General features: G+C 35.2%; 1 protein-coding gene across 1 annotated transcript in view; it reads right to left on the reverse strand.

The window, feature by feature from the left end:
- Positions 1 to 935: 935 nt before the first annotated feature.
- The window catches only part of LOC101887345 (uncharacterized), a 33,074-nt gene continuing 7,281 nt past the window's right edge, over positions 936 to 26,728 (reverse strand). The window contains exons 2-3 of the mRNA XM_005185479.4: positions 2,134 to 2,343; positions 936 to 2,032 (exon numbers count right to left, since the gene is read on the reverse strand). Coding sequence (XP_005185536.1) covers positions 1,803 to 2,032; positions 2,134 to 2,343 — 440 coding nt within the window. The 3' untranslated portion in view covers positions 936 to 1,802. The remainder of the gene's footprint in view (positions 2,033 to 2,133; positions 2,344 to 26,728) is intronic.

Consider the following 26,728-nt stretch of genomic DNA (forward strand, 5'->3'; position numbering starts at 1 on the left):
TCTCCCTGAAAAAAATATTTGTTACCGGTCCACTAATTGGTATAGCCCCCATATAAAGACACCTCCCAATATTCCGTATTTAGAAGGTTTCTGCCACAATTTCCAACCAAATTGCATGAAACTTGACATCTGGGGGTATTGGTAGATCTGTTGTCTCCCTGCAAAAAATATTTGCTACAGGTCCACTAATTGGTATAATCCCCATATAACAGTACTTCCCGGTGTTCGGAATTTTAAAGGTTTTGCCACAATTCCCAACCAAATTAGATAAAACCTGGCAATTGGGGTTCACGATAGGTCTCTCCTTGCTTGTTGGGCTCTCTCTTTGCAAAAAAAGTTTTGATTAAGATCCACTAATTAGCATAGCCCCATATAACAGTATCGCCCGATTTTCGGTATTTTCAAGGTTTTTGCAACAATTTCCAAGCAAATCATCTGAAACTTGACAACAAGGGTGCTCGGTAGGTCTGCTACTTCCTTCCGAAAATTTTCCTGAATTGAACATTTTTCGGTAGGAGATAACAGACCAGAAACCTTGAAAATACCGACAATTTCCAACCAAATGACATGAAACTTGACATCTAGGGTTTTTGGTAGGTCTATTCTCCCCCTGCAAAAAATATTTGCTATAGGTCCACTAATTGATATAACCTCCATATAAAGGCACCTCTTGATTTTCGATATTTTCAAGATTTATGCCACAATTTCCAATTTAATAAGTGTTTAGAAATACTTTAAAATCTTTGAGATTTTTATATGGGTTATATTCCTCTAATCAGTGAAATAGCAGACCGGATAAAGCACACAATGGATAAATCGGTCATGTTTTATTATGTGTTTAATATCTAGAATTCATAAATTTTGTACAAAATATTTTTGGGAAAATTGCTATTATATCAAAACTTGCTTCTGTGAAATAAGGAAAGTAAATGGTAGGTTTTAAAGTAACTTTATTTGGTTTTCTTTTTTCTGTCATATTTCGAAGGTTGTTTTTTTCTTGTTAATTTATTTAATTATGTATTTGTGTACATTGAACATTTACAAATATGGCGAAATAGATGCTTATAAAATATATTTTTAAATCTTAGGTATAAAATAATATCAAGGCGAACTTAAGGCAGTTTGTCAAAAGCTTCTCTTCTTTAAAACTTTTCCATTAACATTTTGAAAATCGGATTTTTGTTTCGGTTTTTATAATTTAAGAAATTTTTTGTTAATATTTTTTTTTTTAAATTTTGAAAATTAATTTTTATATAAATTTTGACTTATTTACTTTTAAAATATAACTTCTAAAGTTCTCATTCTTAGATAAAATAAAGCTAAAATTAAGATCACAGAACAAAACTGTGTAAAAATAAATATATTTATTTAAATTAATTAATATTAAAAAAATAAACTTTTTAGAGAAGAAAATACAATTACACAAGTGACTGTTTTCAATTGATCGGAAATCGTGGACATAGCTGTATATTTCCCATACTTTTTAAAACTATATATCATTAAATTAATTTGCGTACTAACTACTTAATAAATTAATTCTTAAAATTAGATTAAATCAAGTGACTAACAACAAAAATATCACAAAATAATTATAAAAGAATAAATCCACTCATTTTTTTTTTTTGGTTGGCTTAATTGTAATTACGGAAGTTATTAGGTGTGTAGGAGGGGGAGGTTTGGAGGGAGGGAGGATTACTATTTAGTTTCCATCGTTTTTTTTTTTTGTGTTTTAATTTTCTTGTGCTGCTCCACATAAAGTATACATTTCGTAAATTATTTAGCCACCATTCCGCTGAAAACGTTTAAACACTGACATGCTTGCCCACCACGACAATTATCAAGGTGACGGCAGCCGAAAGGAGACCCAACAAATTACCACCCATCCCAATGGCGCCATTACATTTCTCCGTCAGACAATCTTCACAGAAAATGCGATGGACATTTTTCTCGGTGGGATCATCCATGCAATGATTCAAAGTATCCGATTTGTTGGTATAGTAACAGAAGCGTTTTACTATCGTCTGGCCATTAACTGAAAATGAAAGAGAGAGTGAGAGAGATGGGGAGAGAGATAAACGTTAATGTCCTGCAAATAAGCTCATTAGCATAATTAAAAAATGAAAAAATGCCAACCTTCTTCCACGGTTTTACGACAAACTGGCCTTTCATGCTCCGATTTAATGCTGCTATTACAGGCACGCAACACGCTTAGATTGCGTTCCTTGAGCAAATCTACAGGTATGTTGTCTTCGTTGAAAACTTCACCACAAAAGTCCTCAGAGCCAATTGTGTCGGAGCTACAATGCCAGCACTGTAGGCGATTGCTGGGATTGGGGTCGGCAGCTGGAAAAAGGAAAAAAGTAAAATAGAGAACATTTTTTAAATAAGGAATAATGGGAAAACTTCAATTATTTTGTGTGACAAATGTAAAAATTTTCAATTATTATAGGAAAAAGTCCAGTAGATTATGAAAATGGAGCTAGAAATAGAAGACACATGTATCGGCGTTTTGAAAGTTTAGATCCCAAAGAAACCTAAATTGAGGAGGAAACACGATTCCTTGAAATCCTTGAATTTAAGGTATAAAGGGTTAGATAAAAAAATGCAACAAAGTAGTCGCCATAATTTTTACATTATTTTTTTTTAAATTCTATTGAATAAAAGCAACAATTGTCGGAAATGGCATATAAAATTTCAGAATAACTTTAGATTTGCTCGAATTCATCACCTTTGGCACGAATTATGGCCTTCAAACGGCCAATGAAACTGTCACACGCTGCCCGAATGTTGCTCTGCGGTATTTTGGTCCATTCCCGGCGAAGCGCTTGCATGAGGTGATCGACACTTTGTTATTTTTTAGTGTCAACCTTGCTTTCCAAAATACTCGAGACACAATAGTTCAACGGATTGGTATCCGGAGTCTTTGGTGTCCATTGTGCGTTGGAAATGAAGCGAGGAACCTCATTTTGTAACCATTCTTTGGTGACGCTGAGCTCGATGGTACTATGTCCTGTTGGAATGTCCAGGGTCTGCGGCAAAAATGTTTGCGTGCCCAAGGCTCTAATACACCCTCCAGAATGTTTTCGCGATAATATTCGCCATTTATTCTGATGCCACGGTCGATTAATACGAGCCGAGAGCGATAATCGGCTGTTATGGCGGCCCACACCGTCACCATGACCGGGGCTTGAGTTCTGGTGGCCAACAGATGGTACATTTTCAGCTGACCTCTTTGGCAAGTAAGCACGATCATTTTGTTTGTTTACAAACTGCTGGACAACGAAGGTTTTCTCATCGGAGAAAACCAAATTCGGCAGTTCACAACTGTCGGCCAAGCGAAGCAACTTTTTAGCTCTTTTGAGTCTATTTTTATACCCTACACCACAAGGTGGTCAGGGTATTATGTCTTTGTGCATTTGTTTGTAACAGGCAAAAGGAAACGAGATACATCCATAGTCCCTTTTGATGATCTGCATAGAATCACATTCTGAGTCGATTTATGCATGTCCGTCCGTCTGTCCATGTATTTTTGTAAACAAGGCACAGATCGCATTTATTGCCCTATCCAGATTAAATTTTGCAAATCATTTGCTTGGCCTAAGGACGAACCTATTGAAATTGGAGATAATCGGTCAAAATTTAGATGTAGCTCCCATGTATATCTTCGTCCGATTTGCCTTTTATTGTGCACCAAACGTGTAATATCAGACCAAATAGTATGGAATTTTGCACATACAACTAAATTAGGCCTGAAAATAAGTATGCCAAATTTGATCGAAATCGGTTCAGATATAGCTATAGCTCCCATATATATTGTTCATCCGATTTGTTATTTTTGTCCTCCGCAGCCGTAATATGCACTCTGTAACAACAATATTTGGGGAAATATATCAAATGCAGCTCAGAAATACCTTTGCTAAATTTTATCGAGATCGGTTCAGATTTGGATATAGCTCCCATATATAACTTCGTCCGATTTACCTTTTATTGTGCACCAAACGTCTAATATTTGCTCAAATTGGATGGAATTTGGCACATACGACCGAATTTACTCTAGAAGGTAGTATGACAAATTTGATATTTCAGATATAGCTATAGCTCCCATATATATATTGTTCATCCGATTTGTTGTATTTGTTACCTACAGCCGTAATATGCACTCCGTAATAACGATATTCAGGGAATTATATCAAATACAGCTCAAAAATATCTTTGCCAAATTTTATTGAGATCGGTTCAGATTTGGATATAGTTCCCATATATATCTTTATCTGATTTCAAATTAATTGTGCACCAAATGGGCAATACAAGTCCGAATTTAACTTTAAATTGTAATTATAATCATAGCGTGTGTGATTGAATTCACCCATAAAAACTTTTAATTGTTATGCGCAGGTCTACTAAATTAGCAAAGTGGTGTAGGGTATCATAAAGTCGGCCTCGCCCGTCTTTAAGCATTTCTCTACTGGTTTTTACGTTGCGGTGTAAGTTCTTGCACTTTTGGGAAATTCAATGGCTTTTCCCCGAGTTCATTTTTCAATATTTGCCGAATGAAATATTGCGATATGTTCAGCTCACGAGCCATTTTTCGACCACTGCGTCGCGGCTTTCGATCAAGTTGCTTCGTTACTTTTCGAAGTATTTCTGGTGATGTTGCTGCTTTATTCCGTCCACTTCCTTGACGTCGGGCTACACTACCAGTATCATTGTGACGAGCGATGGTACGTGACACAAAGATTTATTCACTTTTAATTGTTGGAGTGCTCTAACGATAGCCACTTGTGGTTTTCCAGCCAAATATAAAGAAATCACATTATCACGCCTGAATTACACCACGAATAACTTATTTTCTAGAAATTTCTCACCAAAATGCTTTTGTACGCTTGTAAATAATATAATCAGCTATCACTGGAATATTTTTAACAGCTGTCGGACGAGTGGCTTAGAAATGACAGCACTCTGAAGTTGGTTGCAGTTTTTTCATCTCAGCCTGTATGGTTACTCTTTAAAACTCTCTCTTTAAAAGATATTCGATTTAAAATTTAATTAATTTTCAAAAGTCAATTGAGTTAATGACACACTTTACTACTTCCCATGACAAACATTGAACCTTAAGCATTTTCCATAAATTGTCTTGTTTCCTTTACAAAAAAAAAAAAAAAAAAAAAACGCACGCACATTTTCGACCATTTAAACTCTAAACTACCTCTACAATTGTTGTTCAATAAAATTATTTTAACAACACCATATTTTTGAGATGCGATGACGTAAATATATTAGAAATAAAATTCATTGTTTGTAACAAATTTCTTAGAATTAGACCATGTTACCCCACACGAAGAACCATTCATTGATGGAATACTAAAAAGAAAATTGCCCTTAACATAGATTACGTTGAGCGCCATTCTGGCTGACAGAAAGAAACTACAAATAACGGCAAAATGCCTTCGAAAATTGCCAAATGTTGACTGGGTCACATAAAACTTTCTTAAAATAGTGGTGTTGTTGAACTGGTGATGGTGATGATGTCAACATCCCAGCGAAAAAAAAACTCCAACTCCAGTTAATACGAAGAGCGACAGATAGACAAATGAATAAGAACAAAGGACAAATAGGATAACCCACATATCGAAAGAACAACAAATATGCTTCGAAAATAAAAATAACCCACACTCATTGCTTCTGATGATGACAATGCTTTTGGAACTATGTCAGGAATTGTCAGACACTAGGCTTTGAATACCAATAACTTGGCACCATTTCATGTTGTTGTTGGTATTTATTTTTATTTTAGTTCTTGATTTCAATACTTGAATTATAATTGAGGCATGACTTTTGATATTTCACATTTTTATAGGTCATTTAATATGTCCTCCCTCGTATTTTTCTAAGCGATTTGAGGGCAAATGAAAAGGAGAACAAAGGGTCATGTAAAAAATTCGAAAATGCCAAAAAAAAAAAACAAGAGTTTGACCAATAAAAGAGTTTTTAAAAAAAATATTTAGATAAATTAGAAAAATTTAGACAAATGAAAAATATTTTGGAAATATTTAAATTGCATTTTTGTCGATATTTTTTTATTTTGTTCAATGTTTTTTTTTTGCGGAATAGTTCACATAAGTTTGTATTCTCCTTTAATACAAAACAAGTACACCACACCCAATCATGTATTTTTTTCTCCCTGTTTTATGTACGACCATTAAAACTGCCAGACACTGTGGTGAAAATGATTGGAGATTTCAAGAAATATAAATTTGTGAAATGATTTGTAATAAATGAGATTGCTTAGTGGGGTATTAGATGCCGTTAAGTTGTTAATTTTCCACACAATTCATGATTTATTAGTTTGCTGATAATCCATTAGAAAATAGAAAAATATGTACATATAGAAATTAATAGAGGAACATAAGGGAAAATTCGAAATTAAAAACAGAAAATTTGGAAAACAAAATTAGGAAGTAATACAGAAGTTATTCTTATAAAAGAATCGAAGGTCTTCTCCTAATAGACAAGAAAAAATACTTCTACAAAAATAGCAGAGCAATCTTCTTCAGAGAAGAGCAGACGATGGTTTACTTCAGAGAAGAGCAGAGGATTGTTTACTTCGGAGAAGAGCAGAGAAAGGTATTCTTCAGAGAAGAGCAGAAGAAGATGAGAGGAAGCTCATTTTCAGAGAAGAGTAGAGTAAGGTGTTCTTCAGAGAAGAACAGAGAAAGGTCTTCATCAGAGAAGTCCAGAAGTCTAGAAGGTCTTCTTTATTTAAAACCAGAAGTTTATAAAAGACCAGAAGTTCTTTTTTAAAGAAGATCAGAAGGTCTTCTTTACAGAAGACCAGAAGGACTTCTTTATAGATGACAATAAGGGCTTCTTTATAGAATACCACAAGATCTTCTGTATATAAGATTAGAAGGTCTACTTTATAGAAGACCAGAAAGCCTTATTCATAGAAGGCTAGTAGAAAGTCTTTTTTTGTAGAAGAGCAGCAGAAGGTCTTCCTCATAGAAGACCAGTTGAAGGTCTTCTTCATAGAAGACCAGAAGGTTACTTGAAGACCAGTAGGTCTTCTCCATAGACGACCAGAAGGTCTTCTTACTAGAAGAACCGGAAATTTTCTTCTTAGAAGGCCAGAAGGACTTCTCCATAGAAGACCAGTAGGTCTTCTTCTTCAGAGAAGACCAGTAGGGGACCAGTAGGTCTTCTTCCCCATAGAAGACCAGAAGAAGAAGACCTACTCTAGAGAAGACAGGTAGGTCTTTTTCTAGAGAGAAGAACAGTAGGTCTTCTTCTCCAGAGAAGAACAGTAGATCTCCATCTTCAGAGGGGACCAGTAGGTCTTCTTCCCCATAGAAGACCAGTAGGTCTTCTTCTCTAGAGAAGACCAATATTTCCGCTTCTCCATAGAAGACCAGTAGGTCTTCTTCTCCAGAGGAGACCAGGAGGTCTTCTAATAGCTGTACGGGACGTCTTCTCGTAGTAGTCCGGGAGGTCTTCTCCTAGAAGAGCTGAAGGTCTTCTCCCAGAAGATCTGAAGGTCTTCTCCCAGAAGATCTGAAGGTCTTCTCCCAGAAGATCTGAAGGTCTTCTCCCAAAAGAGGTGAAGGTCTTATCATAGCTGTACAGGACTTCTTCTCGTAGTAGTCCGGGAGGTCTTCTCCCAGTAGAGCTGAAGGTCTTCCCCCAGAAGAGCTGAAGGTCTTCTGGTAAAAGAGCTGAAGGTCTTCTCCCAGAAGCTGAAGGTCTTCTGGTAAAAGAGATGAAGGTCTTCTGCTAGAAGAGCTAAAGGTCTACTTCATAGAAGAGCTTAGGTCTTCTTCACAGAAGATCTAAAGATCTTGTTCATAGAAGATCTAAAGGTCTTCTTCATAGAAGACTGAAGGACTTCTGCTAGAAGAACTGAAGGTCTTCTGCTAGAAGAGCCGAAAATTTTCTGCATAAAAAAACTAGAAGTCTCCTTTATAGAAGCTGAAGCTCTTCTTATAAAAAACAGAAAATCTTTACCTGGAAGAGCTGAGGTTTTCTCTTGGAAGAACTGAAAGTCTTCTCCTTGAAGAGCTGAAGTTCTTCTCGTGAAAGAGCTAAAGATTTTCTCTTGGAAGACCTGATGATATTCTCTTGGAAGAGCATAAGTTCTTTTCATAGAAAACCTGAATATCTTATGATACCGAAATATCTTTCTCATATAAGATCACAAGGTCTTCTTGATAGATAACTAGAACCTATCCTCATAAAAACCTCCAAATTCTTTTGATACCATTGGGGCTTAACAATGCTCAATGGTATTCGTGAAGAACATTGGAAGATCTTCTCAAAGAATATCCGAAGGTATTCTCATTGAAGACCCAAAGTTCGTCTCCCAGAGGAACGGAAAACATTTCAAAAAAAAAAAAAAAAAAAAAAGAAAGCCTAAAGGCTCTCCTCAAAAATAAACAGAAGGTTTCTTCATAGAGGATCAAATGGTCTCCTCATAGAATACCAGAAATCCTTCCCAAAATGGTACCAGAAGATCAGAACGCCCATTATCCGGATCTTTACGGAAGGCTAAATTGTAATTTTTACAGAAACTTTAAGTTTTTTTTATGATAGCTCAGCGTGGAAGGAATGATATTAAAATCCTAGGCGCTACTTGATCAAAAAAACCAGTAAAGAAAGTCTTAAAGTCGGGCGGGACCGACTTTATGATACCATACACCACTTTGCTGATTTAGTAGAGATCCGCATAACAATTAAAATTTTTTGTTGGAGAATTCAATCATACACGCTATTTGGTGCACAATTAATTTGAAATTGGATAAAGATATATATGGGAGCTATATGCAAATCGGAACCGATCTCGATAAAATTTGGCAAAGATATTTCTGAGCTGTATTTGATATATTTCCCTGAATATCGTTGTTACGGAGTGCATATTACGGCTGTGGGTAACAAATATAACACATCGGATGAACAATATATATGGGAGCTATAGCTATATCTGACCGATCTGAACCGATCTTCACCAAATTTGACATACTAGCTTCTAGACTCAATTTGGTTGTAAGTGCCAAATTCCATCCCATTTTGACAAATATTAGACGTTTGGTGCACAATAAAAGGTAAATCGGACGAAGATATATATGGGAGCTATATCTAAATTTTTACCGATTATCTCCAATTTCAATAGGGTTCGTCCTTGGGTCAAACAAATGATTTGTGCAAAATTTCATCTGGATCGGGCAATAAATGCGAACTGTACGTTGTTTACAAAAATACATGGACAAACGGACGGTCGGACATGCATAAATCGACTATGTTGGAGATCCAAACGTCTTGTAATAAAGGACCACCATGTTTTCTCCAAAAAAATCTTTGTTACTGACCACAAAATTTTGTAAACGACCGTAAGGCTTTCAATGGAAGTTCTGAAGGACTCCCTTTTTCACTGATTTACTCTCACTTGTTTGTCTTGCTCTGTCCACCAAGAAATATTGGCTCAAACCTCATTATTTGTTGCCAAATATGTCAGAGATTTCAACAATGGCGGACAATTGCAAAAGTAGTATAAAGGCAACTTCAAATTGCCGTTCAAGTAAAATTTAACCTCCAAAAATAATTGTTTAAGGTGTAGCCACGTTTTTTTTTTTTGGCATTTGTGTGAATTACCGAAATGGGAGCAGCAGTTTTTTTTCCCGCCACTTTAAAGGACAGGGTACATAATAGATAGTCTCCTTGACTTAAATTGAATGAAAAATAATGTGATAATTTGTGTTGATATTTGTGTGTGTGCATAAAAGTACATTTTAAAATTTATGTCGGACACTATTCAAAGTTCAGTGGGTTTTCATGACAAATTACTACGGGCCAGAGTTCGCCAAGTTACCTTTTTGATATACATATGCATATATACATATATATATATGTGAGTATATAAACTCACACATGCACATATAGTTTATGGACTTACCATGAAAGGTGCCAACTTGCCACGTCCAAGGAGCCAACAAGTCCTTTTGTTGTGCCACCTTTCGTGTAAACAATGGTCAAGAAATTGAAATGGCTGCACAAGTTTATTTGCAAGTTTTTAGCACGTCACACCTTTTTTTCTAGCTTGGCAAGTAAATTAACGACGATTCTTTTCGATGAGGTGTCAATGGGTATGGAAAATTCTCCGGCACCCAATTGAATGGATTATAAATAGAAATTGTAAACCAGTTGTTGGGGTTAAGCATTTTGCTGCAATGCAATGACCAACGCACATAAGCTATTTCGAATGGAGACTCTTGTAGACGTTTGTTATGGCTCGTTAATGGAAGTATGCGTTTGAGTTAAGGAAGTGTGTTTCTTTTTTATTTTAAACTGAAACCGGAAATGAATATGACCTATTTTATTTTAATACCTTGATAAATATTTACCACAAAAGTTGTAAGTTGTTCTTATCGAGTGTGGTCTAATGGATTATTTTAGAACACGTCAGGGGTTTTCATATCACAGTATTTGCGTACTATGCGTTGTGAATAGGAAGTTCTTATTTTTCATGTAGCTAGTTCTAAAAAGCACGCATGGTGTTCAGTAGTGGGATTCTCAAACTTTTTGCCGTTACGGATTAAAGCTTAAACTCAAAATGTTAAAATGAAATTTGAAATGGGAATCAAGGTTGAGGAGTAGAGTCGATGTAAGGAGGTAGTCTCGGAATTGTGTACTAATGTAAACGAAAACAAGTAAAAAAACGTTAAGTTCGGCCGGGCCAAACTTTTAATACCCTTCACCTTAGGTTAAAGGAAACATTAGAAGAAATGTGGCAAAAACCATTAAAATGCCGAATATCGGGAGGTACCGTTATATGGGGGCTATACCAAATCGTGGACCTGTAATTACAATGACTCGCCACACGAACTGGGACCCATTATGATCTACAACTACCAATTTTTAGAGAAATTCTTGAAAAAATGTATCAAAAATCATCAAAATACCGAATATTGGGAGGTACCGTTATATGGGGACTAAATGAAAACGTGGACCTATACATACAATGTTTCGCCACACGAACTAGGACCTATTATGACCCACAAATACCAATTTGTAGACAAATCAGTTAAAAAATGTGGCAAAAACCATCAAAATACCGAATACCAAATCATGGACCTACACATGCAATTTTTCGCCACCGGAGCTGGAACACATTATGACCAACAAATACCAATTTTTAGACAAATCCGTGAAAAAATGTGGCAAAAAAAATAAAATACCGAATATTGGGAGGTACCGTTATATGGGGGCTATACCACAACATGAACCTATACATGCAATGTTTTGCCACAAGCTCAGGGACCCATTATGACCTACAAATACCAATTTTCAGACAAATCCGTGAAAAAATGTGGCATAAATCATCAGAATACCGAATATCGGCAGGAATCGTTATATGGGGACTATACCAGAACGTGGACCGATATATCTCATTTTCAATCCCAACCATCCTAGATACAATACAAATTGCTCTGTTAAATTTTGGCGCTCTACGTCAAATAATGTGGGCTGTATCGTGATTTCAACAGACAGACAGACGGACATCGTTAAATCGACTTAGAATTTTATGCTGATTATGAATATATATACTTTATGGGGTATGGGGTCTACGACGAATATTTAAGGATGTTACAAACGGAATGGCAAATTTAATATACCCTCCTTTCCAAGGTGGAGGGTATAATTACTAAACGGTACTAAATTTAGTACAATTTGAATTTTGAGGTACGGATGGAACTGGAATCCTGAAAGTTGAAATTAATTAACAGGTGGAGTATAGGATTGGGATATGGAGGATGTCTTCTAAATTTGTACTCATGTCCACGAAAAGAAATAATTGGTGCTAAATTTGGTAAATGTGATTTGGGTGAACCGATAGAGTTGGAATTCTGAAATTTGGATATAAAATTGCTATTGTATTGTGTGACTAATGTATGTAGGTAGTTTTGGAAATTCGTACTTATTTGTACTAAATGGTACTAAATTTTGTACAATTTATATGTTCCCATAGAGCTGCAGTCCTGAAATTTGGAATTAAAATTACTATTGGAGTGTAAGCTTGGAAATTTTAGAAATTTGTACTTATATGCAATATTGCTTGAACGGATACTGCTTGAAATCTGATATTTGGCATCAGGAACACTGGTTGGGTTGGGATTTCTAAGCCACTCGTCTGACAGCTGTTAAAATTATTCCGGTGACAGCTCATTATATTGTTTACAAGCGTACAAAAGCATTTTGGTGTTTTCCAGAAAAAAAGTTATTCGTGATGGAATTCAAGCGTGATAGTGTGATTTCTTTATATTTGGTTGGAAAACCTCAAGTGACTACCGTTAGAGCACTGCACCATTAAAATGTGAATAAATCTTTTGTGTCTCGTACCATTGCTCGTTACCGGTGATACTGGTAGCGTAGCCCGACGTCAAGGAAGTGAACGAAAAAAAAAACAAGTAAGTAAAGGCTATAGTCGTGCGGGGCCGACCATGTGATACCCTACAACACTAAAATATGTCAGAAGTCTCCTTATGTCCAAATCCATTTTGGAAGGTTTCGCTTTTGAAATTTTATCACGGAGCACTGCCCACATATTACCCTTAGCATTTTGACCAGGGACATTTGTCCAATATTTATGCACTCCGTCATGCTGTTAGTTATTATGGTCCATTTTACAGCTAAATATAGTGGTCATAAAAATGCTAGAATTCTTCCCTGTCCTTAACTCTCTTCTCAGGCGTGTTGATTAGCTTCAATTGTGTGATGAAGAAATTTTTTCTTTTTGTTGTCCATTTCGACCCTATTGCGACATCTTTGAAAACAATAAGCCTAACCCTTCTGAGCCTTAGTCTACCTTTGTGAAATTTTTCGTGAGGATCGGACGATAATTGCAATCTGCATATAATAACCCCAACCTGTGTTGTAAGGTGAAAAACATTTTACAAAATGTACACTTCAATATTCTTAGTCAAATTGAAAAAATCGCATGCGATAAAAATTATGAAAAAATAAAAAAATGTCACAAAATACTACAAAATCTATATTAACATCATTATTGGCATATTTTTCTGCAATTTTTTTAGATGTCATACTTTTATGTCAAGAGGGCATTCTGAATTGACAAAAGTTGTTAAAATCGGTCCATCCATCCCCCTTTCTTTGTGTATACACATTGTATATATTTCGAAATATACATTCGATATATTTACTATCGGCATCCACGTAACGGTCAGAATTGATCCGTTCGTCTATTTGTGATTTCGCCGGGATTAAAAATATTCGCGGATTAATGGAAAATTTGACTTTCATTTAACACAAATGTTGTGGCCTATTTCACCCACTAAATATTACCCGATGATCATCAAAATTGAAAGACTTCTGCCCAGCCCTAAGTTCTAGCCCCATGCTAACTTCCGCATTGATTGGTCTATAATTGCGACCTGTAGAGCAACTGCAAAATCAGGAATTTTTTTAGTTTTTGGTCCATTTCAACTCCTAAATATTATGCGATCATCTCAAAAAAATAAGCTGACCATAACCCCACCTCCATGCCAAATTTCGTGAGAATCGGGCCATAATTGCGACCTGTAGAGTGATTACAAATTAACATGGACAGACGGACGGACATACATGGCTAGATCGACTCAGCTCGGCGAAATAGGAAGATCCATATATACTTTCCTATGTGGAAAACCAATATTTCGAAGTGTTACATAATTTTTGGCCCAATCAAACTTATAATATCCCCAATACATTGTGTTGTAGGGTATATAAATCGCATGCGATACATCTTTTGACAAAAAATATTCACATTTTTATTTGCATATTTTTGGGCAATTTTTCTTCGAGTCTATTCTTTTCTGGTAAGACGCCATTCCGAATTGTCGGGAATTGTCAAAATCAGTCCTGCGGTTTTTATGTACATATAGACTGTACCTAATTTGCAATGTACCCGTACCACTGTAGCGGTCAGGAGTAACATTTTAGTTTAGTGGAAATGTTCGTATTTTTTACATAAAAGTTATGGTCCATTTTACCCGCTAAATAGGCTTCTGAAGGCTTCTGAATTGTTACCTGTAGACCAACTTTAAAATCAGAAAAAAAATCAGTTTTTGGTCCATTTCAACCCCTAAATTTTATGTGATCATCTCCAAAAACTAGGTTTGTATTCTCACCCTATCCCCACCTCCATTTTCAATTTCGTGAGGACTGCGCCATAACTGCGACCAGTAGCGTGGTTACAAATTAACATGGACAGACGGACGGACGGACATACATAGCTAGATCGACTCAGCTCGGCTAGACAGGACTATATACCTTCGAATATATCGAGGTGTTACTTAATTTTTGGCCCAAACTTATAATTCCTCCAATACATAGTATTGTAGGGTATAAAAATCGTGATTCTTGGGCAATACGTTAATGATTTCACCACAGTCCTTCAGATGATTTTAAGCCACCCACGAATTTTATCTAGATTGACCTTGTGGAAATATCTTAAAAATCCCTGATTTATTGGCTAGGTTCTAAGTCCCTGAAAAAAAAATATTCTTAAACCGGGACATAAATCATTTGATGTATTTGTTAATCCTTGTCAAAAATGGTCCTTATCTACAGACATTTTTTCAAAATATATTGGTATAGGGTATCTTTTTAAACCTTACACCATACATAGTATGGAAGGTTTATTAAGTTCGTCATTCCGTTTGTAACTCATCGAAATAATTATTTAATAACAAAGTATATTTATTCTTCATTAGCGTACAATTCTGAGACTATTTAGCCCTGTCCGTCCGTCCGTCTGTACGTCAGTTGTGAACACGCTGTAGTAAAAACGAATTAAGATAAGAAGCATACATCAGACTTTTGTCTGCAGGCAGGGTACATCGTCCCCCATATATAACGGTACACCCGATATTCGATATTTTTCAATGAAAATGTCTGAAATTCTACACTAGAATTTCTTTGTGAGTCCCCGTCCCCGATATCGTATAGCCCTTATACAACTGTACCCCCGATATTGGGTATTTGGATGATTTTAGCGACATTTTTACTGGAATTGTTTCAAATTTCGTATTTAAAGTTCGCAATGGGTACAATGGGTCACGTCTTTATATAGCCCACATATAACAGATTTCCTTTAAGTGGTATTTTTCGACGGAATTTTTTGGAAAATTTTCAAGGTGGACGGTAATAAAAGTTCGGCCCGGACGCTTTTTTATTTGTTTATTATCCGCCAGACTATAGTCTAAGTTTATTTTCTTTTAAATTTATTTATCTTCAGGACATCATTTCAATATCTAGACACCCATTCCTAATAATAAAGTATATTTTTTAAAATCTCTCATCAATAATTCACACCACTCTTCTCTACGCCATACAATATGTTCGCGTAGCGGAAAATTATATGACACTCTGACTGGAACTAGCCGGGCAAATTGGTTCGCATTAGAATTTTATTTAATGACAGATTTCGTTTCATAAAAATCTCCACAGTAATCATTAAAGTTAACTCGGCGGATGATAACAACAATGGCAGCAACAACAACGCCCGTCCGTAGAAAATGCGAATGAAATGTGACGCCAAAAAGGATGAGAGTGGCGCCACATAGACGCCTGTTCTAGATAACAATGCCAAAAAGATAAATAGCAAAAAAAGGAAGGAAAAGGACACATAACCAACGTTTGACAAAGCACCAATGTCCTTTTTGTATGTGTATATACTCTCTGCCATGGTATGTGAATTCTAAAATTTCAACGCACTTAACTTTATGTCCTTTGTCCGGTTATGTATGTTTGTAAAAAAAAAGGTTGTATGTATGCGTTTTTATTCAAGATTTATATAGACTTTCATTAATTTTAAGTTTGACTCGTTCGAATAATTGTCGTCGGAATATGTGTTGTAGGACTTCGTGCTGGCGCAACACATTAGATGGACATGTCATTTCGGACATTAGTGTCAAGTTTAATACAACGGGGTTACGTGTGACAGAACTGATGGCATTCAGTCATTGTCTCCTCCGAATGACTGTTCATCTGTTTTATGTATCAATGTCTGTTGGTTATTCAATGTCATTATGACGCCCCCTCTTTTTTCGATAATTTATGATGGGGATTAGGGACATCAAAGGATAAAACGCATGACATTTGAAATTTTAATAGATTAGAATATTACAAAAAAATGATGAAATGATTGCTGTCGGGTGATGATGGATTAATGTCATCAATAAATAAACATTTGGGGCAAAGCCCTTTGAATATTTGTTATGTAATGTGAGAAAGTGAATATTTGCAGTTCAAAACTAAATAATATTGGAGAATAAATAAAGCGAAATTTAGGAATGTGTTTTCAAATCGTGGAATAATTTCAGATATGTTTTCCTCAACTTGCTGAGCTACGAATGGATTTTTATACCCTCCACTATAGTAAGGAAGGTATAATAAGTTTGTCATTCCGTTGACAAACCGTTGACACCTCCAAATTCGTTTTAGACCCCGCAAAGTAGTGCCGATTTAACGATGAACGTCCGTCTGTCCGTCCATGTGTGGAAATCACTCCAGCTTCCGAACGATTTGAAGTAGTTTGATAAAATTTTACTCAAATGTGTGTTTTGTCTGCAGGATTTTTGGTATTCAAAATGGGCTCTAAGGGTTCACTGTTGGGGATAACCCCCATATAACTGTACCTCTCTACATTCGTTAGTTTCGTGATTTCAGCGACATTATTTACCGCAATTGTTTCAAATTTCGAATTTCAAGTTCCAAATAGGTACTACAGCCTACGACAGAAAATTAGCTATGCAGGTCCAGGTCTTCGTATAGCTCCCTTATAACGGTACCTCCCTCTATTCGGTATTCTGATGATTGTTCCGATATTATTTACCGGAATTGTTTCAAATTTCCCATTTTCACTTCGAAATGGGTACTACAGTCTGTAACAGAAAATTGTGTTTTCAGGTCCACGTCTACATATAGCCCCTATATAGCTGTACCTTTCTATATTCCGTATTTGTATGATTTGTTTGTTGTTTCAAATGTCATGTTTGCAATTCGTAACGGGTAAAACAGCCTGTGATAGATAATTGTCTATGCAGGTCCAGGTATCCGTATAGCGCTCATATAGCTATACCGTGTTATATTTGGATTTTTTCAAGTTTCGTATTTGAATATTGTTGTAATGGCCTATGACAAGTCCTCGCAAGTACTCGTCTTAGTATAGACCTCAATGTATCGGCAAACTCCCTATTTTGGCTATTTTTATGATTTTAACAGTAACAGTTTAATACACATCACAAATAAAATACAGTGTGAGATAAAAAAACTGCAACAAAGTCAAATGCCATAATTTTTACATTTTTTTTAAATTTTATTAAATGAAAGCAAAAATGTCGGAAATAGCATCAAATTTTAGAATAAGTTTAGATTTGATCAAATTGGTCACCTTTGGCCTTCAAACGGCCAATGAAACCGTCAAACGCTGCCAGAATTTTACTCTGCAGTATTTTGGCCCATTCCCGGCGAACGATATCATCAATTTTTGTTAATAAAAAAACTTAGTTTATTTGTGAAAAATTCAGCACTTTTTTCAATTTGATGCACATTTTCTTATAATTTCACAGCACAAAATCCAGTCTGGGTTGTGGAAAATGTCAAGTGGACTCTGGGTTCTTTGATTAAATGTTGTTAAAGCTCTTTTACAATTTTGGACTAAATATAATGGAATCCTATATTTTGACATAAAACTGGAAACAAATGTTCGATTTTCTTTAAATTTCGACATTGCCAATAGTTTTGTTTTTATAAGACGAAGTGGAAAGCTTTCAACATTTCCCAAAAATTATCATATATCCACTACTTATCATATCTCTAACTACAAAATTTCTATAATTTTTGGGTATTACAGAATTTGGAAAATATTATATATCATTTGAGTGCGGGATATATATAGATCGTTTAAAATTCCTTGAATTTTTTGACGAATATTTGTACCTATCACAACTCAATAATTTTTTGAAAGAAGATCTATATTTGATCTTAAAACACAGCCAATGTGGCACAGCTTCTAAAATAGCAAATTTCTACTATCTACTTTTAGAGATTTTTTTTGCTAATTTGTTTACAGCATTTCATTTATTTGGATAAAATAAATTTAAGAGTAGAGCAATGAGCTAATGAGTGCTGAAAGATTGATTAATTAAATTTCTTACTGACTGACTGAGATTCATCAATGAATTGACGAAATGGTTGAAGCTAAAATCGACTATAGCATATTTTATACCCTACACCACGCTCATCGACAATCCAATCTCGACGAGTTAATTCACCCTAGCTGGGTTTGCTCGTTCGTCCACCTGGCTGTATTAAATTAGATTCTCTCTCTATGTTACGATCCTAAAGAAGTATAAAAATAAAAAAAATATTTAAGGGATAAAATAGACCAGAAACAGCTTTTTTGGCTTTCAATAGATCACAATTACAGACCAATCGACGCTGATTCTAGATTGGAGTTAAAGATGGGATTAGGAAAAATACCAACCATTTGGGATAGTCATCGGATTATATTTACTTCTTATATTTTACCTTAAGTAACACAAGTAGCAAGCACATATGTTCGGCCGAGCCGAACTTTTAATTTCTTTCACCATTTGTAAGGAACTTGATTTTTTTTTAAATATCGTTTAATTCAAAACCATTATAAGAGGGGCTGTACGAAAAGGAGGACCTGTACACGAAAATTTTTGTAATAAGCTATAGTACTCATTAGGACCTTCAAATAGGAAAAAAAGGAGGTACCGTTGTTTGTGGGGTATACGAAGATGTTGACCTCCATAGAAATTTTTGTCACAGGTTGAAGTATCCATTACGAAATTTGGAACATTTCCGGTATATAATGTCTCCAATGCCATAAACATACCGAATATTGGGAATAACTTTTTATGTGGGGTATACGAAGACGTGGACCTGCATAAGTTTTTTGGTCATAGGTTGTAGTACCCATTAGAATCTTTGAAAATTTGAAATAATTCCGGTCTATATTCGGTCGTTAAAATCCCTTAAATGCCGAATATTGAGAAGTACCGTTATAAAGGGGCTATACGAAAAAATGGATCGACATGTCTCATTTGCGAACTTAACCTGCCTGCTGGCAAAATACAAGTGTTAGCCATCTATCTCAATTTGTTCGAAAGATAGCATAGAATTCAATGCTGATCAAGAATATATATACTTTGTTGGGTCTGACACGAGTATTTCGAACGACAAAGTTAATATTGCCCATATTTTATGTTGGGGGGAATTGTTTCGTGTGTAGGTAGGTTTGAAGCAACCCTGCTGCGAGAGGGGTGCTGGTGGCAATCGCCGGCGTAGTCGAGTTATTAACAATTGGAGTACAGGTCGGATTGGACACAATGCATTCGAGTCGATGATACTCGGCTTGTAGTATGTGGTTCTTGTAGGCGCCAGTCGTGCTCGGCTGTTGTATTCGCGTACTGCTACTCGGCAATTGGATTCGTATTGTTGGTGATCGGCACTTGTCGTCGAAACAGCGGTATTTGGCTGAGTAGTCGTGAGTAACGAATTTCTTTGAATGAAAATCTTCTAAGAAAATTTTGAGTGGATTCGTCCGACCACGAAAACTGGGCACATCGTACATTTTTCACTAAGCCTAGATAGAGTTCAGAAATGGGCAACTTCCCAAAATAATCTTAAATTTGCAAAACAACTAAGACCTGATTTAAATAAATGAATTATAATTGCCGCAAGTGTTTTTGGTTAGATAGGTGAGGAAAATGGAGACCCCTCAGATAGAAAACGAACCTTAATAGCATGGTTTTTAAGTAATCCAGTAATAGATTAACTCCAAATGTCCGATGAGGTATATTTTGGCCATAGTCATATGTCTGAGGGTATATAAATTTCGTTCATTTCTATTTGCACTAATAAAAATTTATAATTTACCCTAACCCACCGTGGAGGGCCATTCATAGATTTCACTTCAGGCAAACATTTTGTTTACACTAAGTGAAATTACTTTTATTCGTTATTTGTTTATAATACATTTTTGAAATATTTTAAACCGCAAAAATTAAAAAAAAAAAAAATACAAAACACCGCAAGCACTTATAGCCAATTGTTCGGCTGTCTAGAATATATTTTCGACATTAATTAAAAATGTACATATTGTTTTTTTTTTTTTTTTTGTATTATCGAAATTGTACGTATTCAATATTATGCAAAATTTATTATAAACAAAAATGAGAAGAAGAAACCACACTACAACACACAAGAATTTTAATGTCTTCTAGGTATTAAAATATTTATAATTTTTGAGGGATAATAAGTTTTCGAAATTTTTTGATTTTTGTAAAATTTCAAACACAATACTATGAAAAGATATTTATATTTTACTAGCTGGCCCGGTCCGCGTTGCCGGCCCCTACTTTTAGTTTTTAATGCATATTTTTTAAGGCATTATAGAACACTGATCTGAATGATTTCAAAATAGTCAAAGATAATTGGTCTTTTACACCCATTACCTTAAGATAGGAATTAATTTATTTTTGTCATTTAAATTGTGTGTTGGAAAACCCATAAAGTCCATATTTTTCTTCATAGTATAATTCAATAACGATCCATAAAATAATATTCGTGATTTTTTCATGTTTCTGCCACAATTTGATATTTCGGAGATCAAAGCATGTAGACGTACATCCCACATCTACGTTCCCAGCCAATATTCTCTTGAGAGTTAAAAATTCAATAGTATACCAAATTTTTTTTTTCTGACCAAACATTGGTTAGGAAGGTGGATTTGCGGGTACACTAATGTGGGAACTATACTCAAATAAATGCCTATGTGGACAATTATCTGTAAGACGATTCTCTACCCCAGAGTAGCCTAAATACAATTTTTTAGCCAAATCAATTGATGAATGTGATCAAGACCAAGATGGACTCTACTCCAAAAGTCAAAATATTATGAGAAGAGGTTTTTTACACCCGTAGAAACAAAGATGCCAAATAAAGGCCTGAAAAATGAAAGAAAAATGTCGAAAACCCCGAATATAGCTTAAATTATATAATGGTTATACCAAAACGTGATCATTTTTTGCGAGGATGGTTTCTTCTCAAATTACCAACTTTTGCTAAAATGCATATGAGTAAAATATGGTTAAAATGTAAACTATACTTGAAAAAGGAGTGTACCCTTATCCGGGGGTCATATATCGTGACCTGCAAAAGCGATTTAAGATATCTTGAAAGTTTTTTTTTTTTCCTAAATGTCCAATTCGCTCTACCATTTTGCACCCTTTATATTCAGTATTTCACTGATTGCAATTCCAATGAATTGCATTTTGAGTTCTCATTGGGCGGATTATTGTAATATGAAAGAAATAGGTCCACATATAAGGGTTATACCAAAGCATGGTCCTATTCTTATAATTATTTGAAAAAATGTGTTGTTCTTCTTAAAATCTCAAATTACCAACATTTGATATACATCTGATATATATTTGAACAACTGATTATTCATGAAACCCCTAGGAAAAATTTAAAACTCTATGGTAACTTTTGCGAAGTATAGAGCAAAATATTTGAGGCCCTTTGTGTTTGGTTAAACTATGTAAAATGGACCCTAAAAACGTTTGATCCCCCCTTTTTGGGATTGTTATGTACCAACCAAACTGACTACTGATGATAGCGCATAGTCACCGTATAACGTTTCATGGGAGTTAAGGTTACTTTTAAGGTTTCGGAAGAATTTTCCGAGGAAATGTATCCTTTTCTTTCCAAATTTTCAATTTGCTCCACTATTTTATATAGTTCGCATATAACAGTGCTCTTCATATTCGGTATTTCACTGGTTGCAGTCCCAATGAATTTTGCATTTTAAGTTCTCATTGGATGGATTATTTCCATATCTAGTCAATTTCCATTGATTTTTTTTTTTCGATTTTTCCCGATTTGAGAATTTTTGCCATTACATCTCTTTTATCGTGTTTTTAGCGATTTTGAAAAAGTAATTATCTTTTAACATTGGTCTAACCGCGTTAAGTTATTTCGATATCATTTGACTGACTTCCATGCAACCCGCCATGAATTTCAGTTCTCAAGAAATCAAGTCAATTAAATAAATTGGTATTAATATTCGAATTAAAAAAAAAATATAAAAAAACACTACAAATGTACATTAGAAAAAAGTAAGTCAAAATGGAAAAAATCATGCAAAATAAAACATTACTATTGTACATTTCATAAGTCAAAATGAAAATGTTAATATATCACATTTTTACGCGATTTTTTTGGATATTATCCTTTTCGGAAAAGAGACAATTCCGAATTTGTTTGAATCGTTAAAATCTGTCCAGCGGTTCTTAAGTTATAAGCGTAGTAACTAACACAACTTCCTTTTATATATATAGATATCAGAAGATGCGTTGATATTGCTTATATCAGATTGAGAGTATTTTTATACCCTCCACCATACATAGTATGAAATAGTATTAAAGACCTAACAAATCAGGGTAAACTTCTAAGACGATTTAGTCATGCCCGTCCATCTGTTGTAATGACGCTAGAGTAAAAAAAAAATGAGATAGGAAGCTAAAATTTTGCAGAGATCATTCTTTTGATCATTCTGCCGGCTGATTAAGTTCGAAGATGGGCCATATCGGTCCACTATATCGTGTAGCCCCCATAAAACGGTAAGCCCCCGATATTCGGTAGTTTGTTGATTTTAGCGACATTTTTGACCGGAATTGTTTCAAATTTGGAATTTGAAGTTCGTAATAGATACTACAGCATAAAACATAAAATGGGCCGTGTAGGTCCACATCTTCGTATAGCTCCATATAACGGTACCCACCGATATTCTGTATTTTGATGAATTTAGCGACATTATTCGCCGGAATTATATTAAACTTTGTATCTGATAACGGTACCTCCCTTTATTCCTTTATTATTTATATTATTTTGATGGTATTAGCAGCATTATTCACCGAAATTGTTTCAAATTTGATAATATTATATTCGAATTTTATATATGTTCAAATTCGGTCGAAACCCGCGTCGTAGTTGCCAAAAAATGCCTCGTGAACTGAATATATCGCAATATTTCATTCGGCAAATATTGAAAAACTGAAAATTGAAATTTCAAAAAGTGAAAGAACTTACACCGCAACCGAATAAAGAGCTAAAGATATTTTTCCGCTTGTCCGAAAGTGGTGAACTGCCGAATTTGGTTTTCGCCGATGAGAAAACATTCGTTGTCCAGCAGTTTGCAAACAAAACAAAATGATCGTGTTTACTTGCCAAAGAGGTCAGCTGAAAATGTGCACCTTCCTGTGGCCACAAGAACTCAAGCGCCGGTCATACTGATGGTGTGGACTGCCATTACAGCCGATGGTCGCTCTCCGCTCGTATTAATCGACCGTGGCATCAGAATAAATGTCGAATATTATCGCGAAAATATTCTGGAGGGTGTATTAAAGCCATGGGCCCGCAAACATTTTGGCCGCAGACCTTGGACATTCCAACAGGACTCAGCACCATCGCACTCAGCACGCGCCATCCAAGAATGGTTACAAAATGACCAATTCGACCAATTATGGCAAATCTAAACTTATTCTAAAATTTAATGCTATTTCCGACATTTTTTGCTTTCATTCAATAAAATTAAAAAAAAATATATAAAAATTATGGCGTTTGACTTTGTTGCAGTTTTTTTTTTTTATCTCACCCTGTATTGTACCTATTTTGCTATATATTCGATATCTTGACTGTAAAGGTCGAAGTGGCCAATTAGAGTATTTGTGATTTCCCTTTGATTAAAAATATTCGAATTTTCTTACGTAAAACGTTTGGTCCATTTCATCCGCTAAATATTATTCGATGACCATCCAAATATTGTAGGCTTCTGGCCAGCCCTAAAGTTCCGATTGGTCTATAATTGTGGCCTGTAGAGAAATAGCAAATTCAGAAAATGTTTTGTTTTTTGGACCATTTTAACTTTAAATATTTTGCGATTATCTCCGAAAGCAATAGGCTTCTATTCTGAATATAACCCCACCTCAATGCAAAATTTCGTGAGAATCGGGACATAATTGTAAGCTGTAGGGTGATTACAAATTAACATGACGGATAGACGGACGACCATACATAGCTAGATTGACTCAGCTCGTCGAGATAGGAAGATCCATATATTCACTCCTATGTGCAGGACCAATAATTCAAGGTGTTCCATAATTTTTGGCCCAATCAAACTTATAATAACGCAAACACATTGTATTGTAGGGCATGAAAATCCGTTAAAAAATACTGAAAATACTGCCAAAATCACAAAAATACTGAATATAGGAAGTTACCGTTATATTGGGGTCTATACGAAGACGTCGAGGTGTTCCATAATTTTTGAGCCAGTCAAAACTATAATAGCATAAACACATTATGCTGTATGGTATAATAAAATCCTTCTACTTTTAAATTATGGAAATTTAATTTCTATATTTTAGGAAGACCTCTCCTCACGATATTGGTAGGAAAATAAATTTACATAATTTGGCATCTCTCTTTCTGTGCATTGCACTTTTTCTTTGCCAAAAAGTCCATTTCCCTAATAAACGGTCATTTTATTCCATTCGGTCACACGCATTTCAATGACCTGTTTGGCACATTACTTTCATTTCGATTCCACTGACCGGCAGCGGCGGCGGCGGCAGCTATCAGTCATTGGCATTCTGGAATTTTCATTTTTTTGGTTTTGTTTGTATTTTACCGCGGCGTTGCTATATTTGGACTCTCTATCTGTTGGCATGTTTGTGTCTATTTTCCGTGTTCGTGCTGTGACTTGTGTGGTTCATTGGCCGTTTTATTACAATTATTCAATTTTCATTATTGTTGCAGGCGAGGACGGAGTAAAGTGAAGTATTGGGGGAGGGACATGTTTTTATTTTCAGCAAAAAATTTAGTTACATTTTGTTTTTCATATTTGTTAGGTATCTGTCGTTCGTTCTCATTCATTGTTTGCATGTTTGCCATCGTGACCCTTGCATGAAAAGGGCAAATAAAAAGAAGAACAAAAATTCGCACTAATAAATTAACCTACATGAATGATAAATGTTTTTTTTTTTTTTCAAACAGAGTTACAGGTAGGTCAGGTGTAGGTTGTGCATTTGTATCTGTGTGCGTGTGTGTCTTTTTGAAAGTCATAGGTCCTGGTTTTTAATCTATTTTAGTTATTAAGAAGTAATTTTTTCGGACGAATGAGTAATATTCTTTGTGATTTATTAAGAAAACGTATACGCCCATCATGCGAAATGTGTCCAGCAAATCAACAGGTTTGAAGGTTATAGACATTAGTAGTTAGAGTTCATTATCTAGGTCCGTGGATTTGAATGAAAGCTCGGCGTATGAGTGATATGACATTTATGAAATCACTCATACGTTTAGGAACTATTTTACTGATCTATAAACTAGGTTGACACAACTCTACTGCTAGGGAAGTACTGCTGAGATAAGGAAACCTTAAAAAAAGTAAGGAAAAGTAAAAAATCCGGCGACAGACTATGTGATACCCTACACCACTATGTATATTTAGTAGAGCTCCAGTAACAAAAGAATTTATTGGAAGTAGATTATACCGCCTTTCAAAAAATTGGCTTGGAGCAGGTATAATTTGGTTTCCGATGGAAGTAAAATGTGGGAGGCATATCCAATTCTGAACCGATTTTCACTCAATACCAACTAACATTGCTATAGATTGCATGGCTTCACTTCGAGTAGGATTATATTAAAAAAATATAAATCGGAGCCTAGTTCTGCCAAAATGGAAACTTACTTTCCGAAATTCACTCCATTTGGGCTGATATTAGCCATTATTTGTACAATAAACCTGAAATCGGATATGGGAGCTATATCTAAATCTTAGCCGGTCTCGTTAAAATTTGGCAAAGATATTTCCGAACTCTAAATCATTGTTGTCAAATTCATATTACGAATGTGAGCGACTTAAAGACCAAATCAAATGAAACGGATTTTATACAAATTTGATCTACTTGCTTCTATACTGAATTCGATCGGATGTGCCAAAATTACAGACTTTCAGACGGATATTGGCTATTTGGTGAACAATTAGCCCAGGAGCTATATCCAAATCTGAACCGATCCTAATATAATTTGGTAGAGCTATTTCTGGGCTGTATCTGATATCTGGTATCAAATATCATTGTTGTCGAATGCATATTACGAATGTGAGGGACTTAAACACCAATTCGGATGAAACATATATATGGGACCTATAGCTATATCTGAACCGATTTTCACCAAATTTGAAGTACTTGTACGGAACAGCCAAATTTCTGTTCATTTGGGCTGATATTAGCCATTTTGTACCCAATAAACTTGATATCGGATAACGATATGTAGGGGAGCTATATCCAAATCTGATCCGGTCTCGATAAAATTTGTCAGAGGTATTTCTGGGCTGTATATGATATCTGGTACCATATAATATTCCTTAGGAGTACATATTACTCATGTAAGGGACTTAAAACCCTAAATCGGATGAAACATACATATGACAGCTACATCTATGTCTGAACCGATTTTCTCCAAATTTGATGTTCTTGCTTCTAGACTCAATTCGGATGTGCCAAAATTCAGGTCACTTGGACTGATATTGGCCGATTAACCCGAAATCGGTTGAATATATATGGGAGATATATTTAAATATGAA

The sequence above is a fragment of the Musca domestica genome, unplaced genomic scaffold, assembly GCF_030504385.1.
Source record: "Musca domestica strain aabys unplaced genomic scaffold, Musca_domestica.polishedcontigs.V.1.1 34, whole genome shotgun sequence".
Classification (NCBI taxonomy): Eukaryota; Metazoa; Arthropoda; class Insecta; order Diptera; family Muscidae; genus Musca; species Musca domestica.